Source organism: Moesziomyces antarcticus (genome assembly GCF_000747765.1).
Source record: "Moesziomyces antarcticus DNA, scaffold: scaffold_v10008, strain JCM 10317, whole genome shotgun sequence".
Taxonomy (NCBI): Eukaryota; Fungi; Basidiomycota; class Ustilaginomycetes; order Ustilaginales; family Ustilaginaceae; genus Moesziomyces; species Moesziomyces antarcticus.
The window spans coordinates 294236-321203 of record NW_014639002.1 but is presented as its reverse complement, the minus strand read 5'-3'; the positions used below and the strand labels follow the sequence as shown (position 1 = coordinate 321203).

Below are 26968 nucleotides of genomic sequence, written 5' to 3'. Positions count from 1 at the left end.
CAAGTCCGAGTCATGGAGGAGAAAGGCAGGGGTATCGACATGCACGAGCTCCCTTCTGAACGACAACTGGGGACGATCAGTGGGTTGCAGTGCCACCAGCTCCGCCACTCCGCACAGGCTACAGTAGCATGGCTGCACATCGGCGATGGAGACTGTCGAGGCAGAAAGGCAGAAGAGGCTGCGGGGCGGATTTGGGTTTGCCAGCCACACAGCGGAATGGTGGCGAGCGACGTCGGGTGGATAGCCGTAGGCTCTCGCATCCGCCGGGCTGCTGAGCTGGATTTTGGGAGGCCGTCTTTTCCTCCGAGGCCGCTGTTTTGGGAGGCGGGGGCGGCGGCGGAAGGGCCGTCTCAACCGCGCGCGCTCGCCGTTTTTTCGCCGACCCCACGGTTGGCAGACTCCGACAGGGCCGAACAAAGCAAGCCACGGCGAGCTCCGAGCCCCTCGCTCTCGCTGCACCGCCAATGTCAGCCAGATTCGGCAATGTTGGGCAGCTCGGCCCTCTCGCCCTCGCCCATCCCTGCTGCTGTGCTCCATCTGCATGCACAAATCATGCTCGCTTCGGCGCACCGTTGTACTGTACTGTCCCGTACGACCGTTGCTGGTCGGCCTGCATTGTTCGGTAATCATCTTTGCGAAGGAAAAACCATCGTGACACGCCTCTGCATACTGTAACCTTCTCTGCTGCCCTCCGTCCTCGAAACTCAGGCACCGCGTTGTGGCCCAGCATGCGCTTACAGTACTACCGCCCCGTGATGCTCATGTACCCCACTCAGGCAAACGCTGCAGGGTACCCTTGGCTGCATCTGCACGAGCTACCCCGCACCGGCCACGAACGCGGGGTGCCTCGCTCCGTCGTCCAGCTTCATCCTCGTCTCGACTGTTGCCACGCCACCACGCGCACGCCGGAGCAGGTGCACGCGGCACTTGTCGAGCCATCTGGCTGCACAGCAGCATCAAGCTCGACATGGAGACCCTCAACCAACCTCTGCTGCCGTGCCGTTGGTGAGCTCCAATCTGCCCCCACATCACGCGCGTTCCCACGAGATGAGCATCCCGCCTGTCCCACCTGGCACTGTCCACCGAAAAAGGCAAGCGACCTGCACGACAAGACTTGGCACAGTTATTTCGTGCTGCCTGCCCCTTCCCCTGGGCTCCTCTTGGGTCCAAAGGTATGTCCACGCAGACATATAAGATGGGGCTCATCCAACCCGACCAATCGTAACGCCCCGTCTTCCCCTCCGCTCCACCAGTCGTGACCAGGTCGAGCTCTCCTCCCTTCCTCATCCGCACCACCTCCTCACTCCACCCGTCGGCACCAAGCCATCGGTCTACAACCATGTCGCAGCCAGCTCAGACGCCAAGCTACATCCCCGCCGACCAGCTCCAGCACGATGTGAGCGACAAAGACGCCGGCAGCAACTCGAGCCACCACTTCCAGCGCGCCCACCGCAAGAATGGCGAGCTCGAGCTCGGTGTCACCGAGATTCTCGAGGGCCGCACCGACGTCCAGCGCCAGGTTGCGCATTCGTCCGGTCTCGCCGACTGGTCGGGTCGAGTCAAGCTTGAGCAGGCCATGCCCAAGCTCATCCCCGCTCTCATCGCCGAGTTCTTTGGCGTGCTCTTCTACTCGCTCGCCGGCGAAATGGCCACGGCCGGTTTCCTCATCACGACTTACGCAGGCACACCCATGGGTAACCTCACCATGATCGGTTTCGCCTATGCGTTTGGTATCACATTTGCTATCGTTGTCTGCGCCACCACGTCCGGTGGTCAGTTCCACCCCGGTTTCACCGTCGCCCAGGTCGTCTTCAAGGGTTTCCCCATCAAGCTCGCTCCGCTGTACATTGCCGCCCAGATCCTCGGCGGTATGGCCGCTTCGCTCATCGTCATGGGCTCGTGGCACGACGAGCTCATGAAGATTACCCACCTCCTCGAGGCTACTGGCAAGGCGGCTACCATCTTCACTGCCGAGGGTCCCGCAGGTGCCATCGCGCTCTTCCCCACCCCGGGCAGGTCGATGGGCTCCATCTTTGTCAACGAGTTCTTCGCCGACGTGCTCGTCGCCATGCTTGTTTGGGCCAACCTTGACGCCTCGAACCCCTTCACTGGCCCTCAGGTCGCCCCGTACACCATCGGTCTTGGTTTTGCCATGGTGGTTTGGTGCTTCTCGTCGTCCAACATTGCTGCGAACTCGGCGCGTGACCTGGGTGCGCGCTTTGTGTGCGGCATGTTCTGGGGTGACCAGTGCTTCCCTGCTGGCTACTCGGCGCTCGCTGCTCTCACCAACATCCCCGCCACGCTTGTCGGTTGCGGCATCTACACCTTCTTCCTCTCGGACACCCGCCGCCCCCCCGCGACGGTGGCTCTCAACCACATGCACGAGGAGCACGTGCGCTCCATCGAGCGCGCCGAGACCCTGCACGCCGAGATGCTCGACCAGAAGATCGCCCAGACCATCAGCCGCGGCGGCGACGCCACCGCGCTCCAGAAGAAGCGCACCAACCTCAGCGTCAAGAACTTCTGATCACTCTGTCCTGTGTAATCTCAAGCGCATCCAGACCTTGTGTCGGGTCGCGCACTCGCTACACTTGTCTGTACTCTTTTCGTCACGATTTGTCTGCAATGTCACGGGAAGTCATGCGTCGTTCCAAATGTTCGTTGGTGAATGCGGCAAGCTGAGGTCTCACCACTCGACCTGGTCGCGCGCGGCCTGGCTCACGCGGCGCAGCACTGACTCTTCCTCATCGAGCAGCTGCCTGACAAAGGCGAGGGAGAGCACGCAGCCTTGCATGTCTGGTTCGATGCATGGGGTTCTTGTGGTTGATGTCACTCGGCTTTCTGCTTCCGAGGCGCCGTCGAGGATGCTTTGCGCCTCGGCCAGGTGTCGGCGAGCCTCTTCGGTATGCGCCCGACGAGCTTCGCACAGCTCGACAAGCAGGACGTGAGCACGCTGCTCGTTCTCCTCCGACACATTTTCTCGATAGCCGGTCAGCGTTTCCTCCCACTTGTCAAGGTCCGACGAGTCTTTGGTGCTGAGGTGTGGCGAATACGAGGCCTTTTTGCCAGCCTTGACGCCGGGATGCGACTTGACCTTTGCGACCTTGTAGCTCTGCGATGGATGCGACGCGGGTGGGTGCATGTCGAGTGCCGCGAGTCGGAGCGCGGGAATGAGGCGATGCGAGGGATGGGCCGGCTCTGGATAAGGGTGGATGGTGAAATCGCCCCAGTAGCCTCGATTTTGTAGCAGCTCGATCTTGTCCTGGCCGCTGCTGCCTTGGGCTGCAAGAATCGCTTCGACCTCCTGATCCATGAGAACGTCCACGTATCGGCTGCCCCGCCAGCGGCCCTCACTTTGCGAAGGCGCTTCGGCAGCGTCATCACGGTAATGTAGCCGTGGTGACAGCACAAAGCCGTATTCCGAGAGGAGCTTCTCGTTGGAATGCGGACCGTAGGTGATGAAGCACTCGTCTCCAGGCATCATTGTAGCTGCACTGGAGCCGGACTGGGACTCTCGCGAATGGCTGGGTGCGCAGAGCTCGAGACCGCCATTTGTGGCATAGCGCACCTTGCACTCGAGCGCTGGGTCGGGCGTGTGGTTGGCCATGTCGAGCACGGGCGCGAGCGTGAAGTTGTCGGCATGATCGGCGAGGCCGAGCGGGAGAAAGACGCAGCGCGAGTTGACGCAGAGCCAGGCCCAGAGAAACAAATCGACGTCGATCGAGCGCACGATTCGACGGGCGAGTTCCGGGTTGGAAGAGAGCAGCGCTGGTTCGGCTAGCAGGTCGATATTCGAGTCTCGCAGCTGGCACAGACGGGACCAGTCCTGCTCGAATCGTCTTCGAACGTTGCACTCAAGTGCCTGGCTGTGGCGCGGGAGTGCCTCGAGAAGCGATCGGAAGAACCGACGTTTCCACGAAGCGTCTTTGCTGCCTTGGCCGTTGGAGACCTTCTGATCGATATGGTGAGCCTGGATAGACCAAACAAGCGGCACCGTTCCGAAATCGATGGGCAGGGTCTGGACGAAAAGCCGGAGCGCTTGGTGCTTTGGCGTTGCATGCTGGCCGTCTCGGCCATGTTGCTGGCTCACCGACTCGAGCTGCGCACGTGCGACCAGCAAAGACAGCAGTTGTGCTGACGAGAGTCGACTGTCGATCTTGACCGAGGGTCCTGCCACACTGACTGCAGCCGGGAGTGTCTCTGGATGAAAGAAGTCCGCGTAGCTTTTGACGTTGAGCAGCAAGTCGGCGGGCAGCGTGAGCAACACCTGCCCCGGCTTGACCGCCTTTGTGTAAACCAGTCCTCGACCCGCTGGCACTTGATCCGACACCCGGACTAGTACATCTCGCTGCGCTTGAGCCGATCGAGACGATTCCCCCGCATCACCCGCAGATGTGCAGCGCAGCGACAACAGCCGTGACAGCAGACGATTCTGCTCGGTCACGGCTCCGCTCTCTTCTTTCGTCATCGGTGCGCCTCACTTCCACAGTGTGTTTTTGATCACGGCACGAAGATGCACTGCGGTGACTCGCTAAGCAGCGTCCATCCCCGTCCCGACGTCAGCTTCGCTCGGCTGCAGGCGCGGGTAGTTGTGCAGACGGAGATGGTGTTGGTGTGGTTGTTGGAGGAAGAAGAATTTCCAGACTTTCGAGATCCCGCGGCTTTTCAGGGTCTGACTCTCCGCGTAAAAGAGCGGACCACAGCGTTATTTCATCCGCACAGCCTACAGTAGTACTCTCCAGCTTTCTTCGAGGTGGGACGGCGGGTATATTGCGATCATACCAATCTCATCCACAAGCAAATGTCCAAAGTAGCCGCACCGACGACTATTCTATATGATTGGAACCGCGGGCTGCCGCTGTAACGAGCGTGGCTCGAGAGATCTTCTGCCAGATCATGCAGGGCTGTGGTCGCTGCTGGAGGTGGCGGCCGAAGGCGTGGCTGTCGGCGCCATGCTCTCCTGCGAGAGCTCGGTGTTCGTCTTGGGCATCTTCTCGCCCGTGATCATGTCGGCCGCGTTGTAGCCCATGGCGCCCCGCTTGATGTCCTTGGGCAGATACCAGCCGGGATGGAATGGGATAAAGACGCCAATGGCGATCACAATCATGAGTGCATCGAGCACGTCAAAGTAGACCTCGGTGGTGGCCAGGTAGCCGACCCAGCCGTCGGCCATCTCGACGATACGGTAGATACATCGGATGAGCACAAAGAGTGTGCTGATTCCGATCACGCCATTGAAGATCTCCACCTTGGGGTACGGTCGCTCGTGCTTGGGGATGCCGGCTTTGGACCACTCGCGCAGACGGCGCAAGTTGTAGTCGAGGTAGAGAAGCAGGAACGGTGCCGTGACGGCCACCTGGATCGAGACACCGGCGATCATGATTGACTTGCCCAGATTGACGGCATCCTCGGTCTCTGCTTCCGCCGACAGCGCGCCGCCGACGGCTTGGACGACGAGAGAGCAGAAGTCGCCTGCGCAGAAGCCGAGGACGTACCACTTGCGCGGGATGCGCGACCACTTGGATCCGTAGACGTCCATGACGTTCTGAAGGGCGACGTAGTTGACCGCACTGATGAATGCTGGGCTGAGGATGAGGCAGATGATCTGGGCGATGTAGCCGTTGCGGTCGAAGGGGTCGTGATGTCCGTAGGTACGCGCGATCCAGCCTGCCAGCTCGCCCGCAGCGCCGACGATTGCGATGAACATGAAGCGCGGGAAGAGGCGGTGGTAGGCGAGCAGCCCACAGTGGACGATCATCTCGATGCCAAAGAGGCAGCAGAAGAGGATACCTGTCCACAGTGCTGGCTGGAAGCCATATGAAGAGTATGCGGCATTGCAAGGCGAGTCTGGGTTCGGGTCTACCGCAGTGCAGTTGGATTGCAGCATCTTTGCGGACTATCTCGTTGGATCGTGGTCTGATCGAGACAAACGGAGGTCGGCAAAGAACGAAGGGCTCCTGGATCGACAGCGCGGTGGCCTAGTAGCGTAAGGGTAAGGCAGTATGAGGAATAGGTTGGGAGGTGCACCTTCAGCGAGCAGGAAACATGAGATCTTTATACGCGATGAGAGGAGGACATGTGGGAAATGGCGACTTGGGGCCCGTTTCACTGGACCGACGGCTGAGGAGCGAGACTCAGGGCAATGCAAAGCCGAGGGGAACCCTGTACGACCACGGTACACTGGCGGGGCACGAGAGGCTTACATTGAGGTGTGGCAGTCCAGTGCGAGTGAAAGATCCGGGCGAATCGCACCCAACCTTGTCGCGGGGCTTTTCCGCTGCGGCTCCTTTGTGCATCACCCGCACATACACACAGAGGTGGACTGCTCATGCCGACGGTCGAGTCGTACAAGGCTGAGGCTATGACGGAAACTTTGTAGCCATGACGGCGCTTCGGGCCCTGTGGCGCCTCCACTCTCCGGGCTTCACGCTCTGGTCTCCACCCTTCTCCGACGGGGGAGAGCATAAGTTGGCGCTTATGCGCATCTCGAAGCATACCTTTCTAGTTGCACACCGTGGGGGAAGGGAGTCGTGACTGGCAAGCCATTGTTCAGCGGCGTAAGCGGAGTCAAGTTGGCCGTCCAAAGTGCGCGCTACCGTGACGGTACTGACGTCGAGTGCTCAGAGTTAGCCGCAAAAGCCCTCCGTTGTAAATAAAACGCCGACAAGCCAAGACAGTCAGCAACGGCCAAGTTTCCTCCGAAGTTCTTCAAAGGTCTCAGGCGGCGGAGACACCGCCTTTTTTTTTTTTTTTTTTTTTTTTTTTTTTTTTTTTTTTTTTTTTTTTTTTTTTTTTTTTTTTTCCCTTCTGCTCAGCACGTAATTCTCCGAGGATTCGGCTGCGCCCTGGCCTCGGCACAGGCCACGACCCTACCTCCCTTCCAAGTCCTCACATCGTCCTGTAGGCAATTGCGGGCACTGTGCAAGGATGGGGTCCACCTAGGTTGTGGGCTGTAGCATTGCATTGAACGCCTCAGTCAACCTCCAGCGTCACACTTGCCTTTTTGGATCTGGCGTAAAAAAATTGAACCAACGCGGCTCGAAATGTGCCCAGTTGGCTTGAGCCCACCACGTGAATTTATGCAGACGCACAGCTCGGAAGTCGCCGCTGCAACTCGAATCATATTTCCTCGGAAGTCGAGCTCCGTGAGCGTGTCGCTGTGATTCGACACCCGATGCCCGACGCCAAACGGATCTCGACGCACAGTCAAGCTGCTACGCTACGAGATCTCAGCCGCACAGACGAGCTGCAGGTCCGCATCGCAAAGCCGACGATCCTGCAAAGACACAGCGCTGCCAACATGGCTTCCGCGGACTTTCCGAAGCGACGTGAGGTCTTGGATCCACTTTGTGACAGCACAAATGCTTCTCGGAGCAAATGGTGGTGACCACACGACCGGACGGGTTACCGCCGCCCACATGGCTGAGCTGGCCCCTTGTCTCCGTGGCTGAGCACACAGCGTGGACGCGACTCGCTGCACCGCCTCGACCCCACCAGCGTCACGCTCCGCCATCCAGTCGCAGACGTGCACACACACGTCCTCCTCTTGATCTTGTGAAATTACAGCTCGTGCGTACTGTCCATTGCAAGACATGCTGTGATCCAACGTGCAGACAGGCAGTGCGAGACTCTGGACTCGTGTCGCAGACAGAGACAGCGCCGATCACGAACCATTCCAGGCCGCTTCCGTCATTGCACAGCGTGTCTCCAGACAACGGCAGGTGGGCCATTGCGAGGACATCAGCAGCTTCGCTATCGCCAGCTTGCTTGTGTCGGCCTGGGTCTCGGTCGAAAAAAAAAAGTGAATGTTACGTCGACAGAAGTGATTCTGCCGATCTTGCTCGACCACGTTTAGCGCCCTGTGGAGTTGTTGGTGTCATGCATGCAAATGCCGAGCGCACAATATGACGCAACGCAGATCCATGCATCGGCAGGGTCCTGGCCGCTGTGCAAACCAGCCCAGAAAGAGTCGCGACGAACCACGCAGATGCCCGCAGCATGAGGCATGGCGTGCTGCGCCATATCTCTGCACAAGCTGCCTCTTCCCCATCACCTCTGTCCGTTCCGAGACTCTTCGCAAGCTGCGCCTTCACTGTTGCCGTGCAAGCGTGATCGCATCGTCGCCTTATCTACTCTCTCACTGCAATCGTCGTGCTGCTTTCCGCTGCCATGTCGTCGGTCGACTCTTCGCAAGGACCACGAGTCCTTCTCACGGGTGTGTCGGGCTTCGTTGGCTCGCACGTCCTCGACCAGCTGCTCAAGTCGGACCGCAACTACCACGTCACCTGTGTGATTCGATCCAAGGTCAAGACCGAGCCCTGGCTCTCGAGCCAGTTTGCTGACGACTTTGGTCGTCGCATCGATGTGGTCGAAGTGTCGGATCTGCTGGCACCAGGAGCTCTCGATCAGGCTGTCGAGGGCAAGGACTATGTCGTCCACGTCGCCTCGCCCTACGTGCTCAAGGCTCAGAACAACAAGAAGGACATCATCGAGCCTGCCACCAACATGACGCGCAACGTGCTCGAGGCCGCGCTCAAGGCCGAAAAGGCCGCCATCCAAGCCGGCCGCAAGCCGCAACTCAAGCGCATCGTCGTCACCTCGTCCTTTGCCGCCATCCTCAATCCGCTCCGCGGCATCGAGAAGCGCGACTACACCTACACGGACAAGGACTGGCAGCCCATCACATCCACCTTCCTCAGCTCCTTCTACACGCCCCTCGCCTATCTCGTCTCCAAGACGCTCGCCGAAAAGTCGGTCTGGGCCTTCCTCGAGCAGCACAAGCCCAGCTTTGACGCTGCCACCGTCAATCCTCCGCAGATCTACGGTCCCATCATCCACCCGGTCGCCTCGGAGGAGGCCATCAACACTTCGTCCGCCGAGCCGTGGAAGCTGTACAAAGCCGGCGGACCCAATGGCGATGGCAAAGTGCCCCTCGAGGCCTTCTGGTCGTTCTGCGATGTGCGCGATGTGGCTCGCATCCATGTAGCCGCGCTCGACAATCCCAAGGCATCCAACACGCGCTACCTCGCCTGCGGCGGATCCGTATCGTGGCAGGAGGTGGCCGACGAGATTCACGACAACCCCGAATACCCACAGGCCTTGAAGGACCACATCCCCAAGGGCGAACATGGCGCAAAGCACCGCCCCACTCCTCTAGCTACGCTCGACACCAGCCGCGCTCAGAAGGATCTCGGCATCCAGTTCCGTGACTGGAAGGAGAGTGTCATCAAGGGCTCTCTCTACAGCTTTATGGACATCGAGAAGAGCTGGTCCAAATGAGTCCGCCTTTTAAGCGTGTCTGCCCGCCTCTTTCTGCGTTGACTTGTATCGAGACGACCCGTACGATCCCTCCTTAATACCCCTGGAATAGTAGCTTCACGTTGACTGTCACACTGGTGCCCAAGCCACATTGCGTGTGCCGACAGAATGTGATGAAGCAGTGACATTTTTTTTTCGTTTGGAGCTGAGTTTTGCAAGTGTCTTTCGTCAGGTCCTGCGTGCAAGGAATGCGAGCAAGGGCGTTCCAGAGATGGTGTCACCAAGTGAAGGTCAACATTGCGGCTTGTCATGCTTTTGGCCAATGAATACTCACTCGACACGGTGGCCGCTGGCGGCCTGCTTGGCGGCTTGCAGGGCTCCAAGAGCAGCTGTTGAGGCAAGGCATGTGGGTCAGTTGACGTTCCCGCTCGCACGTCCGAGTCATCTGCTTTGGCTGGCGTGTACTTACCTCCCACACCACTTCCGTCCTTGGCGAGACCAATCTTGACACGCTTCTCGCCCTCTTCGCCGATAAGCTCGCGCAGAGCGGCTCTCAGACGCTCCTCAAAGTCTGCATGTGCGTTAGGGAGACGGTGAAAAGGTGAAGAGTCAGCACCGACTCCATCGAATACGCAGCGCGGATGCGCGTGGAAGACTTACGAGGATAGAACTCGATGACACTGCCGTCGACGCCGACCTTGACGCCCTGGTCTTGCGGCCCTGTGCTCTGAACGTTGCCGGTCTGGATCATGGTGGCGGCGATGGCGGTGGCACTCAGACGTGCTGCGCGCGTGCCGACGATCTTGCAAACGGTGCGGACGGTCTCGATGTCCTCGGTCGAGATGTACTCGTCCTTGATGCTGAGCGTCTGGACAAGCACCTTGCGGGTGGCGCTCGACGAGGACGAGGCAGGCTCGTTGTCGGCTTCGATGGCGGACATGTAGGCGGTGTCGAAGCCGTACTGCGTGTTGAGGATGGCGGAAGAGAAGCCCTGGAAGAGGACGAGCTGGTCGATGAGGTGGAGAAGCACGAGTCGGGCGACCTCGCCGAGGTACATGCCGCTGATCATCTTTTCAAAGACGTGGTTCCTGGGTCGGATGGATTCGCGGTCGAGCTGGTTGTCGAAGATGGTGACGGGCAACGCCTTGCGGTCGTCGTCGAATCCTCCCCATTCGGTGTTGATGACCATGTGTGTGATGGAGCCCTCGGCGGACTTGAGCTTGGTGATTTTGGAGATGTCCTCGAGGTAGGCGCCGTTGGTGCCCGTGCCGAAGATGGCGCTGATCAGAGCGCCGTTGGAGGCGTAGGCGTGGGCGAGGAGGGCACCGACGGTGTCGTTGACGAGCGCGCTGCACTTGACCTTGATGTGCTTGCGGTCGAGCGCATCTTGCAAGAGCTGGACGACGTCCTTGCCCGGAGCATCGGGGCAGTCGAAGCCCTTGGTCCAGTGGATGAGGTGGCCGCGGTCGATGGCGGTCTGCTCGACGGGGAAGCTGAAGGTGAATCCGAGGAAGAGGACGTCATCGGTGGAAGCGGTGCCAAAGTCGGTGAGGAAGTTGTCGACGCTGGTGGCCATGTAGTCGAAGAGGTCGCGCACGGGACCGCGCTTGAGCTGCTCCGAGACCTTGTACTTTTCCTGCTTGATAGCGAAGGTGCCCTTGCCGTCGAGCGCCACCTCGCAGACACGCAAGTTGGTGCCTCCGAGGTCGAGCGCAAGGTAGGTGCCCTTCTCGGTGCCATCGGGCACGCCGGTGACGAAGGAGGGGATCATCTGCATGTCGGCGCCATGGTTGGCGAGACCGTAGTGGTAGAGTTCCTGGAAGCGTTCGACCAGGGATTCCAGCATGGCCTTGTCGACGCTGAATTGCTCCTCGATGGCCTGAATGGCATTTTGCCGCGAGACGTTGGGCACAGCCGGCATGATGAAGGTGCAGCGGTCAAGCTGAGACTGTTCGCTGAAGCTGTGGCGTGCAAGACGTAGCGAGAGAGAAGCAGACGAGCAAGGGTCGTGTGAAGTAGGAAGCAAGAGCGCAGGCGCCAAGAGGAGGAAGGGTTGGGTCGGGTCGGGTCACGGGAGTGGGGGCGCAGAGCTGGAAGCCAATGCAGGCAGGCGAGCAAGAGCTTGCTTGGCAACGGCGGGCGGAACTCCTGCCCGATGTCCTAACCGAGCGCACAGACGAAAAGGTCGAGCGAGCTGACGCTCCCAAAGGCTGCTAGCAGTCAACTTACTGTAGCCATGGGAAGCGTGGGCCGAGCGTCGTCCGTTGGTTTGGGTGCGAAATTGCAATTACGCCGCCGTGCTGCTGCCGTGCAGACCGACAGGCGCAGACGAATCAGAAATTCCACTCTCCCGCCTTCAGCTCGGCGGAACCCAGGGCTGGCCCTCGGAGGAACCCTCTCCCACCCAACATCGCGCCATGCAGGCAGGTCATGCAAGTAATCCAGGCACCATACGTCAGGCTGCTGCTCCACTCATCCCATCCAGCCTGTCTTCACGGCGCAACTCTAGCCCACAACAACGCTCGGCAACAGACATGTCCACGCGATGTTGGGGGCTGTCTTCGGCCGCTATCCTTATGCAGCACACAGTTTCTTGTCTCTCACCACCGCCGCCAGACGGAAGCGAAAGCGCGGGGACCCAGTCTGGACCATAGAGGGGGACGTGCAGATGGGGTCCGATTTAGCCGCACACAGCGCGTGTATCGGGATCAAGCTACAGTTCGATACAGATCGGCGATGCATAACCTTGAGGGTCCTCTCCACTCGAGGGTTCGTCTGCCGATAACGCAAACCTGTCGGACCCAGCGGGCACGTTGCCGACGACACGAAGTGCTCGAGCTTGGTGTCACGTTCCCTCGTCTGCAACGCTTTCTAAGCTTGGCTCTCTCTTGCCCGCCGCACCTTTGGCGACCTCGAAAGCATGAGCCAATCCCATCGAGGCCGAAGCCGAACGTGGCTTTCCGAGAGGCTACAGACCGGCTGAAGAGCGTGCCCGCCACTACATCGACTGACCTAAACCATATAACCATGAACTCTCCAGCTCCCCTTCCGCCAACTTGATCCCCGCATCTCCTCCTTTCGTGAATAGCTGTGAACAGCTGTGAACAGCGATGCCGGCGATAGGATACAGCTTGCCTGCCGTACATGGCACCAGCTTGACAGCACCGCCGCTACCCGGTGCGTCTCTGTTGCCACCCGACGTATTTCATCATCTGGGCCAATATTCGCCTTGGTTTCCGGCCGACGCAGATTTACCTCGGTACGAAGTTCCCCAAGGCTGCTCGGTTGTTTTCGTCAGCCAGCTGGAAAGGCACGGCTCCCGCTATCCCACTGGAGGCGCCTTCAAAGACCTCAGCAGGACGCTGCGCCAAGTCGCAAAGCATCTTCAGCGTGTTCCCGACGCAGGTCCAAACCATCGCCACGGCCAAGGCCTCGACTCGGACCTCAAGTGGTTGCGCCACTGGGTCGATCCAAAGAAGAAGTCGGATGGTGGGCTTCGCAATCGCATCGGCGACTCGGAGCTCGTACCGTTCGGACAGTACGAGGCCTACTCTTCGGGTCGGCGCTTCTACGAACGGTATGCTGACCTCTTCGAATCTGAGCATGTCGATATCAATCTCGATTATGCTCAACACTCGAATGGCAAGCAAGAAGACATACGCTTCAAATCCTTGCTGCAGGCAGCATGTCCGACGCAGCTGAATCCTTCTCCTCCGGCCAGCTACTCGTCGACGCTACAATTGCATCATCACGTCCGTCAAAAGATCTGCCACTACCTAGGATTCGCCCCTTCCGCTGCTGAGTCGAGGCGCGAAAAGCGCCCATTCGTAAGGGCATCGGGCGGAGACCGCGTGGTCGCCACATCCCGCTTCTGGCTACAGGGCTTCAAGCATTCGCCTCACAAACCGTTTCAGCATGCCCCGCCCGAGTCCGCTCCCTGGCCACCGAAGGGTCGTCCTGCCGTGATTGGAGAGCTCAAGAGCGGCAAGCCACATCGCAGAATCCACAATCTCCCTGAGCCCGATGTCATCATCCCCGAGGTGCGCAAGATTGATGACCCTGCCCAACCTGGTAGCAATAACACGCTCGACGTGCACACCTGCTCTGCTTTCGAACACCAACATCGCGACAACGCGCAGAGCCCTGCCTCGCTCAAGAAGGACGCCTTCGCCAAGACAGCCACGGCAGAAATCCGCAGGCGTCTCGCTCGCCAGCTTGGCAAAGATCATCGAGGAGACAGGCTGCATTTGAAACCGCAACAGGTGCTGCAGCTCTTCAGTCTTTGTGCCTTTGACACTGTAGCACGCCTTGACCCCTACGGGCTTCTATACGACCAGCCGGAACGCAATGAGGGCGCTGTAGGCCCTTTCTGCAGCCTGTTCAAGCCCGACGAATTCGTCAGCATCTATGAAGTCACCACCAATATGGAGAAGGATTATGGATTTGCCACTCATCAGCCTTTCCATAGAGCCCTGGCGACCCCTTGGCTTCGCGAGCTCGTTGCTAGACTCGAGCGACGCGCACCCGTCATGTCGCCCCCAACCTCTATCAACACAACCCTTGATGAGGATCCGAAGACCTTCCCTCTGCCCTCAGAAACCGGCCCACGAGCATTCGTCGACTTCACACACGACAATCAGCTTGCCCCCGTCATCGCTTCGCTCGGGCTGTGGGGAGAGGAGCAAAGTTGGAAGACTTCTTTGACCACGCCCTTCTCCGGCAGGATGACCGTCGAGCAGCTCGTCTGCAACGCCACCGACTACGTGCGAGTCCTGGTCAACGATGCACCTGCGAACGTCTCGCAAGGAAAATGGTGTCCAGGTGCCGGTTACGCCCCGGTGGCCGAGGGCGATCAATTGTGTCCCCTTCCATCCTTCCTAGAGTCGCTCCAATGGGTGGATCGCGCAGACGAGTGGAACAAGTGCGACTCAGAGGACCTCCAACATCCGATTCAAGAGAAATCTCCGCTGTAATCGCTACCTGAAGAGCTGCCATGTCGCCTCGACCAATACAAAGTACACACACAATCCAGAGAAGCGGGTTGGAAGCAGTCTCAGCTCAACAGCATAGCCATGTCTTCCGGACCGAAGATGCGGAGGAGGTGCGGTGCGGATCGGGACAGATTGCATCGGCTAAATCGGGAATTATTTTCGGAAGAAACTGGAAAATCGCCTGCGGTAGCGTCTCGTAAGCGGCCCCCGCCGACGAGTTTGTGTGTCGGTGAAAGAGATGGGTCTCCTCTCCTTTCCACCACCATGTAGGTCCTTTGTGCTTCGTGTCACAAGTAAGTCATCTCCCTCTTTCGATCCACTCGAACAGTCCACCATTGCGTTCTCCTTCGTCCTGCACCTGTTTCTGCTGCTCCTTCCCACCGGCAATGAGCGATCGCGCTAGGTTTTAAAAAGCGCTCAACATATCTGGCACCTCTTCGCCGAGCCCTTGGCTCTGGCGGCACGTTCGCCTCACGGCAACGTGTCGTCTGCTTTGGTCGATGCCGCAACTCTTGTTTTCTGAGCCGTCTTCCATCTTCCAACGATGGATCATTCTGTCGGAAGGGGCAGCAGCCGAATCGACCAGGACACGACTTCCACTCGCGCAAGCAAGTCGTGTGGCATGTTGGCTGACTCTTGGCTTCATCCTTTGCTGATTCGCCCTCGCAGATCTTCGAAATGTTGCGTCCAACGCAATCTCTTATGCTGCGTTCGTCGCTGCGCCAGCTGGCGTCGGCGTCCAACCAGCCCATCCCACCTGGATCCGAGATCAATGCAGTCAAGCGCACCGCCGCCACCATTTTGCCGCCGGTCAAGCTTTACAGGAGACTGCTCCGTGCCCACAGGAAGCTGGACGCCGATATGCGTGCCGTCGGCGATAACTATATCAAGGACGAGTTCCGAAGGCACAGGTCGATCGACAATCCTCTCCAGATCGTCGGCTTCCTGAGCTCGTGGAAGATGTACTTGGACCAGCTCGAGGTGCAGCAGGGTCAACCCGGCGGGTTCCGAGGACAACGTCTGGACCCGCAGCTGCTCGAAAAGATGTCGGACGAGCAGATCTACCAGATCCACGATCTCATGACTGCCACCCAGGAAGCCTACTCCGAGAAGGCGCAAGCACACCCGCCACACCAGCAGCGTGAACTGGCCGAGAAGGCGGCGGCAGAGGCTGGCATGTCTGTCAAGAAGGACACTTGAAACGATTCGCGGGACCCCTTTCACATGCCCTCGGCTCGCTCTGCATCCTCTATACCATTTGATCGCACTTACTTCCCTTTTACTATCATCGCACTCGCATCGTACTTTCGTATATCTGCTGTATTTGTAATCCATTGCTACCACCCCTTGTGCTGGCTTCGTGAAGAATGAGATGCCAAAGGTGCTTCGAATCGTGTTCAACCAATGATTGAGGGAAGGTAGAGCATACTGTAGCTAGACCCGGAACTCGGCGGGCGCGAGTGACGTGCGGACCGAGAAAATTTCGGTGAGAAGAAGTGAGCTCTGCATTTCGAGGCAAAAGGGTGCGGGTCCAAGCGCCTTCAGGCTTGGTTTCCGCATCACATCAATCCCTCGACCCGCACGACGCATCTCAGGAACCGGTGACGGCACGATGGGTGGCAATCACGGGGGCGTGGCGAGCACGTCGAGCGTGACCACGCTCCAGGACGGCCTTCGCAAGACGCAGCCGTACTGGTACGAGTTCCAGACGTACGCCAAGCTGCGCTGGTTCGGGCGCGAGCTCATCGAGATCATGACCACCGAATTCCGCGACCGCACCAAGGAGTACTACGTCTGGGCCATCCACAAGGGCATCTGCACCGTCAACGGCGAGAAGGCCGACATCCACCAGGTCATTGGCGACGGAGACAAGATCTGCAACAGCGTCCACCGCCACGAACCTCCCGTCACCGACGAGCCTATCAAGATCATCCACCGAGACGACGACGAGGGCCTGCTCGTCATTGTGAAGCCGGGATCGATCCCAGTGCATGCTGCGGGAAGGTACCTCAGACACACGCTCACGGACCTGCTCCGTACCGAACACGGCGTCCAGATGGTGTACACCACCAACCGGCTCGACCGACTCACCAGTGGCATTATGGTCTGCTCCACCAAGAAGGAGACCGCGTCCAGGCTCGGTGCGCAGTTCGCCGCTGGCCAAGTGAGCAAAGCCTACGTCTGTCGTGTGCGCGGCCACTTTCCCGAAGGCGAGATCGTCTGCAAGGAGCCCATCCTCACCATCGACCGACAGAGCGGCGTCAACATCGTCCACCCCAAGGGCAAATACTGCGAGACCATCTTTGTTCGCCTTTCGTACGACGCCGAAACCGACTCGAGCGTGGTCTTCTGCAGACCTATCACCGGCCGCACCCATCAGATCCGAGTGCACGTACAATACCTCGGCCATCCTATCTGCAACGATCCCATCTACGGCCACGACGTATGGAGCAAGGTGGATCCATCGTCGTTCGCTCAGGTTATCCCCGACCAGTGGAAGAAGGTGGGCGGAGAGATTGGCCAGAAGGAAGTCGAAATGATCGTCGACGCTATCAAGGGCGATCAGGATGGCCAGGAGGACTGGGCGCGGTGGAAAGACGAAGTACTCTTCAAAGACATGATCGCTCAGGAGGGTCTCGAGAACGTGCACGTGCCCGGACCCAATGGTCGATCCAGTCGGCCTTCTGACGAGCTGCTCAAGCGCGCGCTCGAGAAACTCGAACAAGACAAGGGCGAGGTACCTGCCAAGGGCCTCAACCGACCTGCGGATATCGAGACGGCTTGGCAGAAGCGGGTGCGCGAACAGTCGTCCGACTTTTGCCCAGAGTGCAAGATCCCACTCTTGCCAGACCCGAAACCCGAAGAGCTCTACATTTACCTGCATGCGATCAAGTACTGGACCGACGAGTGGTCGTTCGAGGACGCGCTGCCATGGTGGGCGAGGGAAGACTGGAGGTCGATCACCCCGCATGGCAGTGGGGCTGGTAACGGAGCAGGCGAGGCGAGCCTTCCCAAGGGTCTTGCCGAGGCAACAAAGTCGGAGTCGCAGGTTTCGAGCTCTGCAATCTCGAGTCTCATCACAACCGAGATCGAAGAGAAGGCATCGCGGCTCGCTGAACCTCAAAAGTACGTCGAGCAGGATCGCGGCGTCGAGCTCACGCAGGTGCGCCAGCTTGTCGACTACCCACCGCAGAGCATTTCTTCTTCCTCGCTCAGTCCCGCGATCGCCACAGCGAGCGCAAGCATCAGCGTACCGATCGTCTTCCAGGTATTCGGCGGCTTTGAGGACTTTGCACAGCGCGAGGTGCTCCAACAGACGCTCGCGCGTGCACCTCAACAAGCGCAACAGGCGTCCGCCCGAGCTGCGACATCTTCAAGCATCCACTCGGGCCACGTGCGCGTTGTCGACGACCGCCTCGCACCGCACGCGCTCGAAGCCTACTTTGACGCCAAGCTGGGCATCGCAAAGACGGCGTATCTGCTGACTGCCCTGCACGAGTTCCCGAGGGAGCTGGCCAAGGAGCTCAAGCACGAAAAGTACATTGGCGGTGCGAGCAAGCGTGCCAAATGGAAGGCGAAGGAGCTGCGCAAGGCGCTCGCCAAGAAGGAAGGCAAGAAGCTGGGCACGCAAAAGACGACGCCCGGTCTCATCGAGAAGCCACTGGTTCTGCGTGAAGAGGAAGGCGGTCTCGACGCGTCGTCTTCGGCCGATGCAACCGCCTCGAGTCAAATTACCGAAGTGACACCGTCCATTGTGTCTCGAAAAGAGGCAGCAGGCAGCTCAGCAGCGAGCGAAGCCGGTACGGACGACGGAGCACCGTTTCCGTCGGAGGTCAAGCTGCTGAAACTGCTGGACGAGGTGTGGGATTCTTCGCGCGCCCAGCTCGACAAAGCGCTGGAGAGCTGGCTGCGGATTACAGAGGCTTGCACGGGTATCACCGTGCCGCCTGAACAGCGAACGTACCGTGCGACGGTCGACCGAGCGACATACAACCTGCCGAGCCTGAACTCGCAGACGATGGAGCGATATGTTGGCGAGCTGGCGTGGGAGTGGCTCAACGGACCGGACGATGACAATACGGACCGGTCAGCACCGAGGGCTTGGAAGGTTGATCTGGAGAAGCCACTGCTAGACGTGACGCTCAAGTTCTTGCCCGGGTTCGGCATTGGCGATGAATTCGAAAAGGAGCTCGACGCCGACGACGACCCGGCGCTCAAGACCGAGGGGCAAATCGCATTCATGCTCAAGCTGCCAGCGCCGGTGACGCCCTTCCCGAGACGACCACCGGGAAGGAACGCGCTGCTGGTTGGAGGAACGACCATGGCCGAGTATCGGGCTGCGTCGCTTGCTCTGGCGTTGGCTCTGCCTCTGGAGCGCAAGGGTCAGAACGGAGTGGAGACAGGCGATGGGCTGGGCCCGTTGCGGGTGCTCGAGCCTTGCTGCGGACATGGCTCGCTGGTGTTCGAGACAGCAGCGATGATGGAGGCGCGAGGGCTGCGCGGAGAAGTGCTCGGATGCGATGTAGACAACGAGACTGTTGGGCGAGCGCATCAGATCGCCGAGCTTGCCGGCCTGGGCCCATCGAGCGGCGAGGTACGTGTGCATCTGCGCGGCGTTGACGTTACAGACCGTACGGCGCTCGAGGCCTTCGTGGGTGGTCGAGGCACGATCGACGCCATCCTCACGGATCTTCCATGGGGAAAGCGCGAAAAGGCCTCGCAGTCGCTGTCGAAGCTATACCACTTCTTCCTCGAGAGTTGGTTCGCCGTGCTGCGCACAGGTGGCTCCATTGTCACCGTGACCGCCGAGCACAGGACGCTGTCGCGCGCGCTGGCGGTGTTTGAAACGTCATGCAGGAAGAAGCGCGTGGGCGCGTGTCTCAAGATGGAGAATGTGCGCATGCTGTCACCGTCGGGCGGCGAGGTGGCCGCCCTGGAAGAGGACAAAGTCAAGCAGCAGGGTCTGCTCGAGGCGGAGCGCAACAGTCTAATGCGCAAGATCGAGATCGGCTACCACGTATACGTGTTCCAGATCCGCAAGATTGCAATCTAGTCGCTCTCGAAGGCTCATTCCATGTTGTATTGCATTGCTGGGCTGGGTTCGAGCACCATCGACTGTGGCGAGAAAGGTCGAGGTTTGAGGAGCTCGTTTGGCATCGGGCCGATCGGGTCGTTGTCGGCCAAAATCCGAAGACGAGCGACAGAGCATGTGGAGCGCGAAGAGGATAAAATCAATTTGCACAAAAAAGTGTGGCTTCCGCCGATCTGGCTTCGGATGAGGCGGTGCTGCAGAAAACGGCCACACGGACCGAGTGGCGGTGTGCTCAGTCGAAGCCAGAACGAACCGGGATTGGTCCGAACCTTGTCACTGCAGCAAAGCGTGTGCTGAGCAAGTGTCAGGCGGGGCGTCAAGACCATATTGCGGGCCAAGCCTGCCATGCGGAAGCAGAACCACGCGGTCCCAACCGGCTGCTCCGACTGCAGCGAGACCTGCACGCCTGCAGATGTAACGGGCCTGCCGAATACAGTCAAGTCCACAAGCACCCTCCGGCCGGTCACGCCGCAAGGTCGACCGCATTGGAATCCAGCGTTCGGTGAAGCTGACCGCAGCCGTCACTGTGCGGCATGTGACGATGGATTGCGACTCGAGACGCCATCACCGAAGATGTGATTGCAAAGCGAGCAGTCCGCCGACTCTCTGTCAATCACCCGTGTCACAATTTCGTCGAGCCGGTGAGCGGCGGCGACGGAGAGAGTGGGGTGAGTGAGCGAGTGAGCGAGGGAGCGAGGGAGCCAGCGAGTTGACCGACGATCCGGCAACGGCAGCAAATTACGTTGCGAGCAGGGCAAAGAGAGGGTCCAGCTCGCCGGCTGACAGGCACACGGCAGAGTGTCGTCATAGCCGCGAATTTCTGCCGCCGCGAACCCTTGGCACCGCCTCCTTGGAGCAGCCACCGGCCAAACGATGCTGAACCGCCGCTCGCCCCGACGAACCCGCTCCTCGACCCGCAAAAAGTCGGAAGAGCAAAGGGGGTCCGCCGCAATGACGGACGAGCCGATGGGCATCTCTCTCTCGATGCCTGAGCCTGACGCTGACGCTGACATGCCTACGTCCCCGCCCGACCCAAGGCTATGCTGACCACGCTCGACGCTCCGGTAGCCTCAAAAGCAGACGATCCGGCGACAAGAGATTCTTTGCCCCTTCCTCATACCCCCACATCTTCCGGCACCGTCCCCTCCTTCATCTCACACACACCCCCTAGAATCAAAATGAAGCTGTCAGGTACCGCCTTGGCAGCCTCCGGCCTTCTGGTCGCTTCGGCATCCTCGGCGCTCGCCGCTCCCGCCGCTTCGTCATCGTCTTCCGCGTCCACTGCCAACGCTGCCGGTGCCGCAAGCAAGCGATCGGCCCCGATCCACATCCCCATCCGCAAGCGCGAGATGGCCAAGCGTTCGGGCAACGAGCTGCTTGACTGGGCCAACGAACAGAAAGCTATCCTGCAGAACAAGTACGGACTCCCTTCGGCCGATGCATCCAGCAAGGCACGTCGAGCACAGGGGACCGCCCTCACCAACGTCCAGTACGACAGCACCTGGGTTGCCACCGTCACGGGCGGCACACCATCGAAGGACTACGAGGTGGTGCTCGATACCGGCTCGGCCGACTTCTGGATCGCCTCGGACTACTACCAGCCCAGCTCGAGCAGCACTTTCCAGAACCGTTCCACCGCATTCAACGTACAATATGGATCGGGACAGGTGGCCGGTTATGAGGCATCCGACACGTTCTCGCTCGCAGGCACTACTGTGCAGGACACCCGCTTCGCCGTGGCTGAACAGGTGTCGTCCGGTCTAGTGAGCGGCAACATGGAGGGCATCATGGGCATGGGCTTCCAGAAGCTCGCAGCATCGGGCGAGCCGCCGCTCTGGGTTGCAGCCAACGTCGACACCTTCTCCTTCTACTTAGAGAGGGCGTCGCTCACATCAAACAACCAGGAGCAGGCAGGCGGCATCTTTACGCTCGGCGGCACCAACTCGAGTCTGTACCAGGGCAACATCAGCTACAACTCGCTCATCGAGGAGCTCTACTGGATGGTGCGTCTGGGTGGTATCGGTGCGCGCGGTAGCGACGTGAGCCTTGACGGTCTCACGCGCGCCGCCATCGACACGGGCACCACGCTCGTCGGAGGACCCAACTCGGTGGTGCAGTCGTTTTACGCCAACATCCCAGGCTCGCAGTCGCAGGGCAACGGCTACTACTCGTTCCCGTGCCGACAGACGATCGACGCCACGCTGACGTTTGGCAATCAGCAGTACACCATCCCGGACTCGGACTTTGTTGCGGGCACGCTCGATCAGTCGGGCTCGCAGTGCCTGGGTGCGTTCTTTGGGCTGGGTTCGTCGTCGCAGACTGACCTGCAGTGGATTGTGGGCGACGCCTTCCTCAAGAACGTCTACTCGGTCTTCACCACCTCGGGCAGCAACGGCGCCGCGGTGGGCTTTGCCAGCCTCGCCTCGGGGCTCAACTCGGGCACCAACTCCAAGACGGTCTCGACGTCGAGCACGGGCGCGACGAGTGCGGCGTCGACCACCGCGCAGCGCTCGGGCATGCTCTCGCTGGCTGCGGTGCTCGCCGTGCCTCTGATCGCCGCTCTGGCTCTGTAAACTTCAGACAAGAATGGACAACAATGGCTGTGTAATTCTAGATTGAACCGACTCGACTTGCATGTGTACACGGATGGTTCTAGGGGTGAAAATGACGGGTGACGTTGGAAGACCAAGGGGGGGGGGGNGGGGGGGGGGGGGGGGGGGGGGGGGGGGGGGGGGGGGGGTCAATGGGAAACGGTGTGGAGGGGCGATTCGGCGCGCAGTAAGGGGGTGGATCGGCCAGACGCACTGGCACTGTGTGGGAGCGAGGCTAACGCTGGGCTTGATCCTCTTCGTCCTGCCGATTTGTGCGTGGGCAGGTCGAGTTCGTGGGTGCGGACGCGGGTGAGTGCCTTATCTACTCCCGTGGCAGTTGCCATGCCCGGGCCGCCCAGACTGAACCTACGCCCCTGGTCGCCGTTCTTCTGGAGGAGGCATCGCTGCATAGCTGCCTTGTTCACCTGGTCCTTCCAGACGTTTCTGCCCTTTTCCTCCTTGACCGCCTTGGTGGCGAGCGTCTTTACGTCGATGGCGGTGTGGGCGTGGTTGGACGCCGAGTCGAATGAGCGCAGCGAGATGGCGTCGATGGATCTGCGTGCGAGCGCGGGCGTACGATTGGCGCGTGTCGAGGCAGATGACGGCGGTCGGGAAATCGCCGCCCCCCACTCGGCCACGTCGTCTGCCGTCTCGTCGTCGAATGCAAGCGGCGATGCCACGAACGCAGCCGTCGCATGTGGCAGCGGCGAGGTCTCGACATGAGTGTCGAGCGAAAGCTTGGGGCGGTACTGTCGCAACTGCTGCTTGGCCTTGCTCGTCAGCGCCACGTCGGCTTCCGCAAACGGATGGCGGAACGAAGGTTCCCACGGCGACGGTCCGAGCGACAGCGCCCCCTCGGGCAGTCGCACTGGGCGCGGCGCGAGCAACGGCTTGCCATCGGCGCCCGCCGACTTGCGCGTAGTCATGTGCCCGCCATACACCGCCCCGTCGACGCACGTCTCGTCCTTCTCGACCACCGCCTCGATGCGTGTGCCCGCAGCCATGGCGAGGCTCGGCAGCTTGGACGACTTGCGCGGCTGAATCGCCTTCTTGATCAGCACGGTGGCTGCGGCTTGACGTTGCTCGTGCATGCGTTGGAGCACGTGCTCGTCGATGCTCGCCTCGCCTGCACCAGCGATGGGCGAAGCAGGCGCGGGCTGATCGTAGAACGCCACCTTGGGTTGAGGACGGATTGTATGTGTGGGCTGGACATTGCCGAGCACCCACAGCTTTCCGCGGTCCCTCTCTGCGGCTGTCTCGCGCTCGGTCTCGGGTCTGGGCGGAGGCGCTCTTGCGACGGGCCCCAAACTGTGAATGATCTTTTCCTTTTCGGTGATGGGGCTGCTGGGTGGACTGTCGACTTTGGAGTACTCTCGCCTGTTGGCGGCCTTGTGACGGTCGAGCATCTCCTTGCCCATGGCTGCGGCTTCTGCGCGCTTGCGCCGTTCGCTGCGACGTTTCTTCTCGGCCAGACGCTGTTGGATGCGCGAGGCAGGCACAATGCACACATTGCCTGGTCCACATACTAGTGGATCGCCGCGGCGTGCGGTGGCGGCGGAGGCGCCTGCTCCAGCAGCATAGGTGGGCGAAGCGAGCTCATCGGAGAAGACGACATCGTAGCCAAAGACGCGGGAGAAAAAGTAGCTGCTGAGCACCGAGAGCTTGCGATTGATGGTGCGCAGGACCGAGTCGACGATACGCGCGAGTCGGAGCACGAAGCCGTCGACGACGTTGGAGGCGTGCCTCGAACCGATGTTGCCCATTCTGGCTGGCGGTGATAGGAAGGGGCTGGTAGTTATGGGTGACGGATCAATCTAGAGGCAGTGCTGCATGGTGAATCGGATGCTGGATTGATGCTGGATGGTGTTGGTGTTATTTGGGGTGTTGATAGGGATGATGCGTGCGTGTCGTCAAAGGGGTCGTGTTGGGTATCAGTGGTGGAAGAGGAGGGGGTATCTTGAGGAGCTTGAGATGACGACGGGAAGAAAGGGGCGGGCGTGTGCGGTGTGCGGTGTGGGAGCGGAGAAGGGACTCTTTGGGTTTGGAACAGGGGCAACTCGAGTGATGTAACTTGGCGGAAGCGTGATGGCGTGTTCTGGGATGCTTCGACAGTGTTGGTTAGGGGCTGTCAGTGCAGCAAGCGAGGTGCCAAAGTCGATGCACCCACGCGTCGGACTTTTTTTGGTGCGTGCATCATTTCGTCTTGCCCATCTCAGCCCATTTTGGTGAGCGAAATATAGCCCATCCATCCAATCGTTCGGCCATCCACGCGAGACAAAGCGATTCGCTCTTCCATCCACCCACAGGAATCTGCGATTACATTGTGGTTTGGAACGGGACGTTCGAACGAGTGCCTCACTGTATCGCAGCACAGCGTCCGGCCCATGTGCGAAAGTCCCTTTCTTCAACATCTCGCCGCGAATTTCGGAGCCAATTTGGAATTTGCCTCTCCGCACCGCAGAGTCGCGTGGCAAGAACAACAACACTGCCCCACTGCCGCACCTTCCTTTCCGCATGCATCACATCCGCACATCATGCAGCTGCAGCAGCACTTGCAGCCCACACGCACCGCACGTCCACTTGCCCCTTTACTTAGCTTGCTCTGACCGTATCACTTGCCGCTTTGCATGTCACACTCGCAAGTCACACGAGACGAACAGCCATTTCCTTCCATAGGAATTCCAGAGAGATAGAGCGAGTCCTAAATTATATCGCAAGTCTCCCATCATAAGTCCGATCTACTTGTCCTTGGCAGCGATCTCGGTCGCCAGTGTGTCCAGATCCAGTCCAGTCTTCTCTTGATCCGCACGAGGCGACGACGACGCTGCCTCTGCCGCCGGCTGGTCGACCTCGCGCACGGTCTCTAGCGCAGGCTCGTTGAACCTCGCCTCGTTCTCGCGCCTGATCTGCTCGACCTGCGCATCGATATCCCTGGCAAATGCAGCGAGCAGCTTCTCCTCGACCTCGCGCTTCTTCTTGCTCTTCTCGCCGCCCTTCCAGATGAGCACAGCTGCGCCAATGCCCGCCAGGAACGAGCACGGCATAAACGTGCCCGTGCTCCAGGCGGGGCGATCGCGGTAGTGCGTCGCATAGCCCCACATGTATGCGCAGAGCAGACACTGGAAGAGCGAGTTGAGGTCGTTCATGACGGTGATCCACACCGCATAGCTGATCGAAAAGGCATGGTGCGTAAACGTCTCGTGCGCACGGTACCACGACTGCGACTCGCCAAACGCCACCTGCAGCTCGTGCAGCTTGACCGCCTGCGACGGCGACAAAACCACGTCCGGCGAGAGCGCCAGCGCGTGATCGTCATCCTCGTCGTCGGTCAAATCGTAGTCGTCATCGTCGTGCCCCTCGCCTTCATCTTCACGTCGCACGGCCGACACTGTGGACCCGTGCCTCTCGAGTTCGCCGACGCTGCTGCCGTCTTGAGCACCAAGCGTTCCCGCTGCCTGCGCTGCCGACTCCTTCTCGCCACCTTCGGCAGTTAGTGTCTTGACGTGATCCTTGCGTGACTTGCGGTGTCCCTTGGGCGCGACGACCGAAGGAATGTCGTTCTTGTCCGCCAGCCGCGGCAGGCCCTGCTTCTTCCGCAGCCGCCACGTGAGATGCTGGTAGTACGCGATCCATCCCGCACGCCACGTATCTCTTAACCTCCACGGAATCAGCCCCACGCCGGGGATCGTGAAGAGCCCGTTCTCGAACTGCGAGAACACCTCGACCCAAAAGTCCTTGTTCTTGCCGCCATCGATGGCGCCCACAAGGAAGAGCACGAGCGCCGCGCCTCCAAACACCACCAGAAAGCCGTAGATGCCCGCGATCACGCCCACGGGCGTCTTGAGGAACGCCCACACGCCCTGCATGGCGCGCTTGAACTTTTGGCGCTTGGTGAGCAGCTCGTGCACGTACGCATCCAGATGCAAATCGTCCTCGTCCTCCTGGCTCGCCGCCGCCGCCGCCTTGGCCTTGAGCCGCGGCGACGCAAGCCGGCCCTCCTCCAGCTGCAGCTGCGCCTCGGTCGACGCCGCCGATGCATCCACCTCTTGCGCCGGAAGATCAATCACCGGTCGTCGGTCGTACAGTCCCGGAATGTTGGGGAAGATGAGCGAGTTGCCAATGTTGGATAGATGGCCCGCCGTGCTCACTCCCGGATCCACCACCTCGAGCGTGTCAACAAGGTACGCGCTGTGCTCGTCCAGCGACGATGTCTCTGTGCTTGGCGTAGTGTCCGCGGTGCGTGATTCCTGCGCAGTGAGGTCGACCGTCGAACCGGGCTTGGTCTGGCGCTCGTTTTCCTTGGCCATGTCGCCGTACTTGCGGATGAGCGCCATAAACTTGGTCTCTTTAGCTTGTCCGTGCTGGCGCTCGCCCTCCTTCAGTGGATCCAGCGCGGCGATGCGACGCAGCCTTTCGGTGCGACGTCGCTTCTCGCGCTTCTCCACCTTGCGATGGTGCTTCTCGGCCATCCTGCGCACGATACCGTGTGCTGACGGCCTGCCATGCCGGTGTCGTCGGTTGTCGTGCATTGAGTCGTCATCGTCGTCGTCGTCATCTTCAGCGTGGCGATGACCGCGCCCACGCTTAGCTTCAGCTGCCTCTGCCTGAGCCGAGAGACGTGCAAGGTAGGATCCGGTCTCGGACGTGACGCTGCCCAGGTTCGTCGGTGCTGGAGTCACGCTTGCCGCCGCACGGAAGCTGAGCGCGTCGGTGGAGGCACGCTTGACCTCCGAGTTGAGGAACAGCTGCGCCTTGGCGAGCTTCTTTGCGTCTTCTGTGCGGCGTCTGCGCTCTTCCAGCGTCTTTTCTGCGTCGGGCGAAGGGTCGGTGGGTGGGTAGGTGAAGGCTGCGTCGGCCGATGCTCCGGCTTCAGCGTGTTTGTCGGTGGACGAGTCAGAGTCGGAGGACGAACTCGGTTGCGTGCCTGCCGAAGCATTGCGTACACGTGGTGCCGAGGCGGTGGCAGGGGCGGCTGTGGGCGAGGAGGGCGATGCTGCAGATGCGCGCCGCTGCTTTCGCAGGCGCATCGTGCGATG

At 60.2% G+C, this 26968-nt stretch overlaps 11 protein-coding genes across 11 annotated transcripts; 6 read left to right on the top strand and 5 right to left on the bottom strand.

Moving 5' to 3' along the window:
• Positions 1–12: 12 nt before the first annotated feature.
• Positions 13–2527, top strand: PAN0_008d3519 (aquaporin-like protein; the record flags this gene model as incomplete). The annotated part of the gene is made up of 3 exons (XM_014801020.1): positions 13–589; positions 709–1005; positions 1254–2527. The coding sequence occupies 3 exons, from the start codon at positions 13–15 to the stop codon at positions 2525–2527; spliced, it is 2148 nt and encodes a 715-aa protein (XP_014656506.1).
• A 159-nt stretch (positions 2528–2686) lies between these two features.
• On the bottom strand, positions 2687–4468 carry PAN0_008c3518 (SET domain-containing protein; the record flags this gene model as incomplete). Its single annotated transcript, XM_014801019.1, has 1 exon — positions 2687–4468. The coding sequence occupies one exon, from the start codon at positions 4466–4468 to the stop codon at positions 2687–2689; it is 1782 nt and encodes a 593-aa protein (XP_014656505.1).
• Positions 4469–4894: 426 nt separating this feature from the next.
• Positions 4895–5887, bottom strand: PAN0_008c3517 (RTA1 domain protein; the record flags this gene model as incomplete). The annotated part of the gene is made up of 1 exon (XM_014801018.1): positions 4895–5887. One exon carries the CDS (start codon positions 5885–5887, stop codon positions 4895–4897), a length of 993 nt encoding a protein of 330 aa, XP_014656504.1.
• A 2282-nt stretch (positions 5888–8169) lies between these two features.
• PAN0_008d3516 (cinnamoyl-CoA reductase) lies at positions 8170–9279 on the top strand (the record flags this gene model as incomplete). The annotated part of the gene is made up of 1 exon (XM_014801017.1): positions 8170–9279. The coding sequence occupies one exon, from the start codon at positions 8170–8172 to the stop codon at positions 9277–9279; it is 1110 nt and encodes a 369-aa protein (XP_014656503.1).
• Positions 9280–9486: 207 nt separating this feature from the next.
• On the bottom strand, positions 9487–11179 carry PAN0_008c3515 (hexokinase; the record flags this gene model as incomplete). Its single annotated transcript, XM_014801016.1, has 4 exons — positions 9487–9493; positions 9593–9647; positions 9728–9829; positions 9919–11179. The coding sequence occupies 4 exons, from the start codon at positions 11177–11179 to the stop codon at positions 9487–9489; spliced, it is 1425 nt and encodes a 474-aa protein (XP_014656502.1).
• Positions 11180–12368: 1189 nt separating this feature from the next.
• Positions 12369–14231, top strand: PAN0_008d3514 (3-phytase A; the record flags this gene model as incomplete). The annotated part of the gene is made up of 1 exon (XM_014801015.1): positions 12369–14231. The coding sequence occupies one exon, from the start codon at positions 12369–12371 to the stop codon at positions 14229–14231; it is 1863 nt and encodes a 620-aa protein (XP_014656501.1).
• A 696-nt stretch (positions 14232–14927) lies between these two features.
• PAN0_008d3513 (acetate non-utilizing protein 9) lies at positions 14928–15449 on the top strand (the record flags this gene model as incomplete). The annotated part of the gene is made up of 1 exon (XM_014801014.1): positions 14928–15449. One exon carries the CDS (start codon positions 14928–14930, stop codon positions 15447–15449), a length of 522 nt encoding a protein of 173 aa, XP_014656500.1.
• A 412-nt stretch (positions 15450–15861) lies between these two features.
• Positions 15862–19302, top strand: PAN0_008d3512 (pseudouridine synthase; the record flags this gene model as incomplete). Its single annotated transcript, XM_014801013.1, has 1 exon — positions 15862–19302. The coding sequence occupies one exon, from the start codon at positions 15862–15864 to the stop codon at positions 19300–19302; it is 3441 nt and encodes a 1146-aa protein (XP_014656499.1).
• Positions 19303–20381: 1079 nt separating this feature from the next.
• On the top strand, positions 20382–21914 carry PAN0_008d3511 (aspartic peptidase A1; the record flags this gene model as incomplete). The annotated part of the gene is made up of 1 exon (XM_014801012.1): positions 20382–21914. The coding sequence occupies one exon, from the start codon at positions 20382–20384 to the stop codon at positions 21912–21914; it is 1533 nt and encodes a 510-aa protein (XP_014656498.1).
• Positions 21915–22081: 167 nt separating this feature from the next.
• PAN0_008c3510 (uncharacterized protein) lies at positions 22082–23695 on the bottom strand (the record flags this gene model as incomplete). The annotated part of the gene is made up of 1 exon (XM_014801011.1): positions 22082–23695. One exon carries the CDS (start codon positions 23693–23695, stop codon positions 22082–22084), a length of 1614 nt encoding a protein of 537 aa, XP_014656497.1.
• Positions 23696–24670: 975 nt separating this feature from the next.
• On the bottom strand, positions 24671–26959 carry PAN0_008c3509 (uncharacterized protein; the record flags this gene model as incomplete). Its single annotated transcript, XM_014801010.1, has 1 exon — positions 24671–26959. The coding sequence occupies one exon, from the start codon at positions 26957–26959 to the stop codon at positions 24671–24673; it is 2289 nt and encodes a 762-aa protein (XP_014656496.1).
• Positions 26960–26968: the final 9 nt, after the last annotated feature.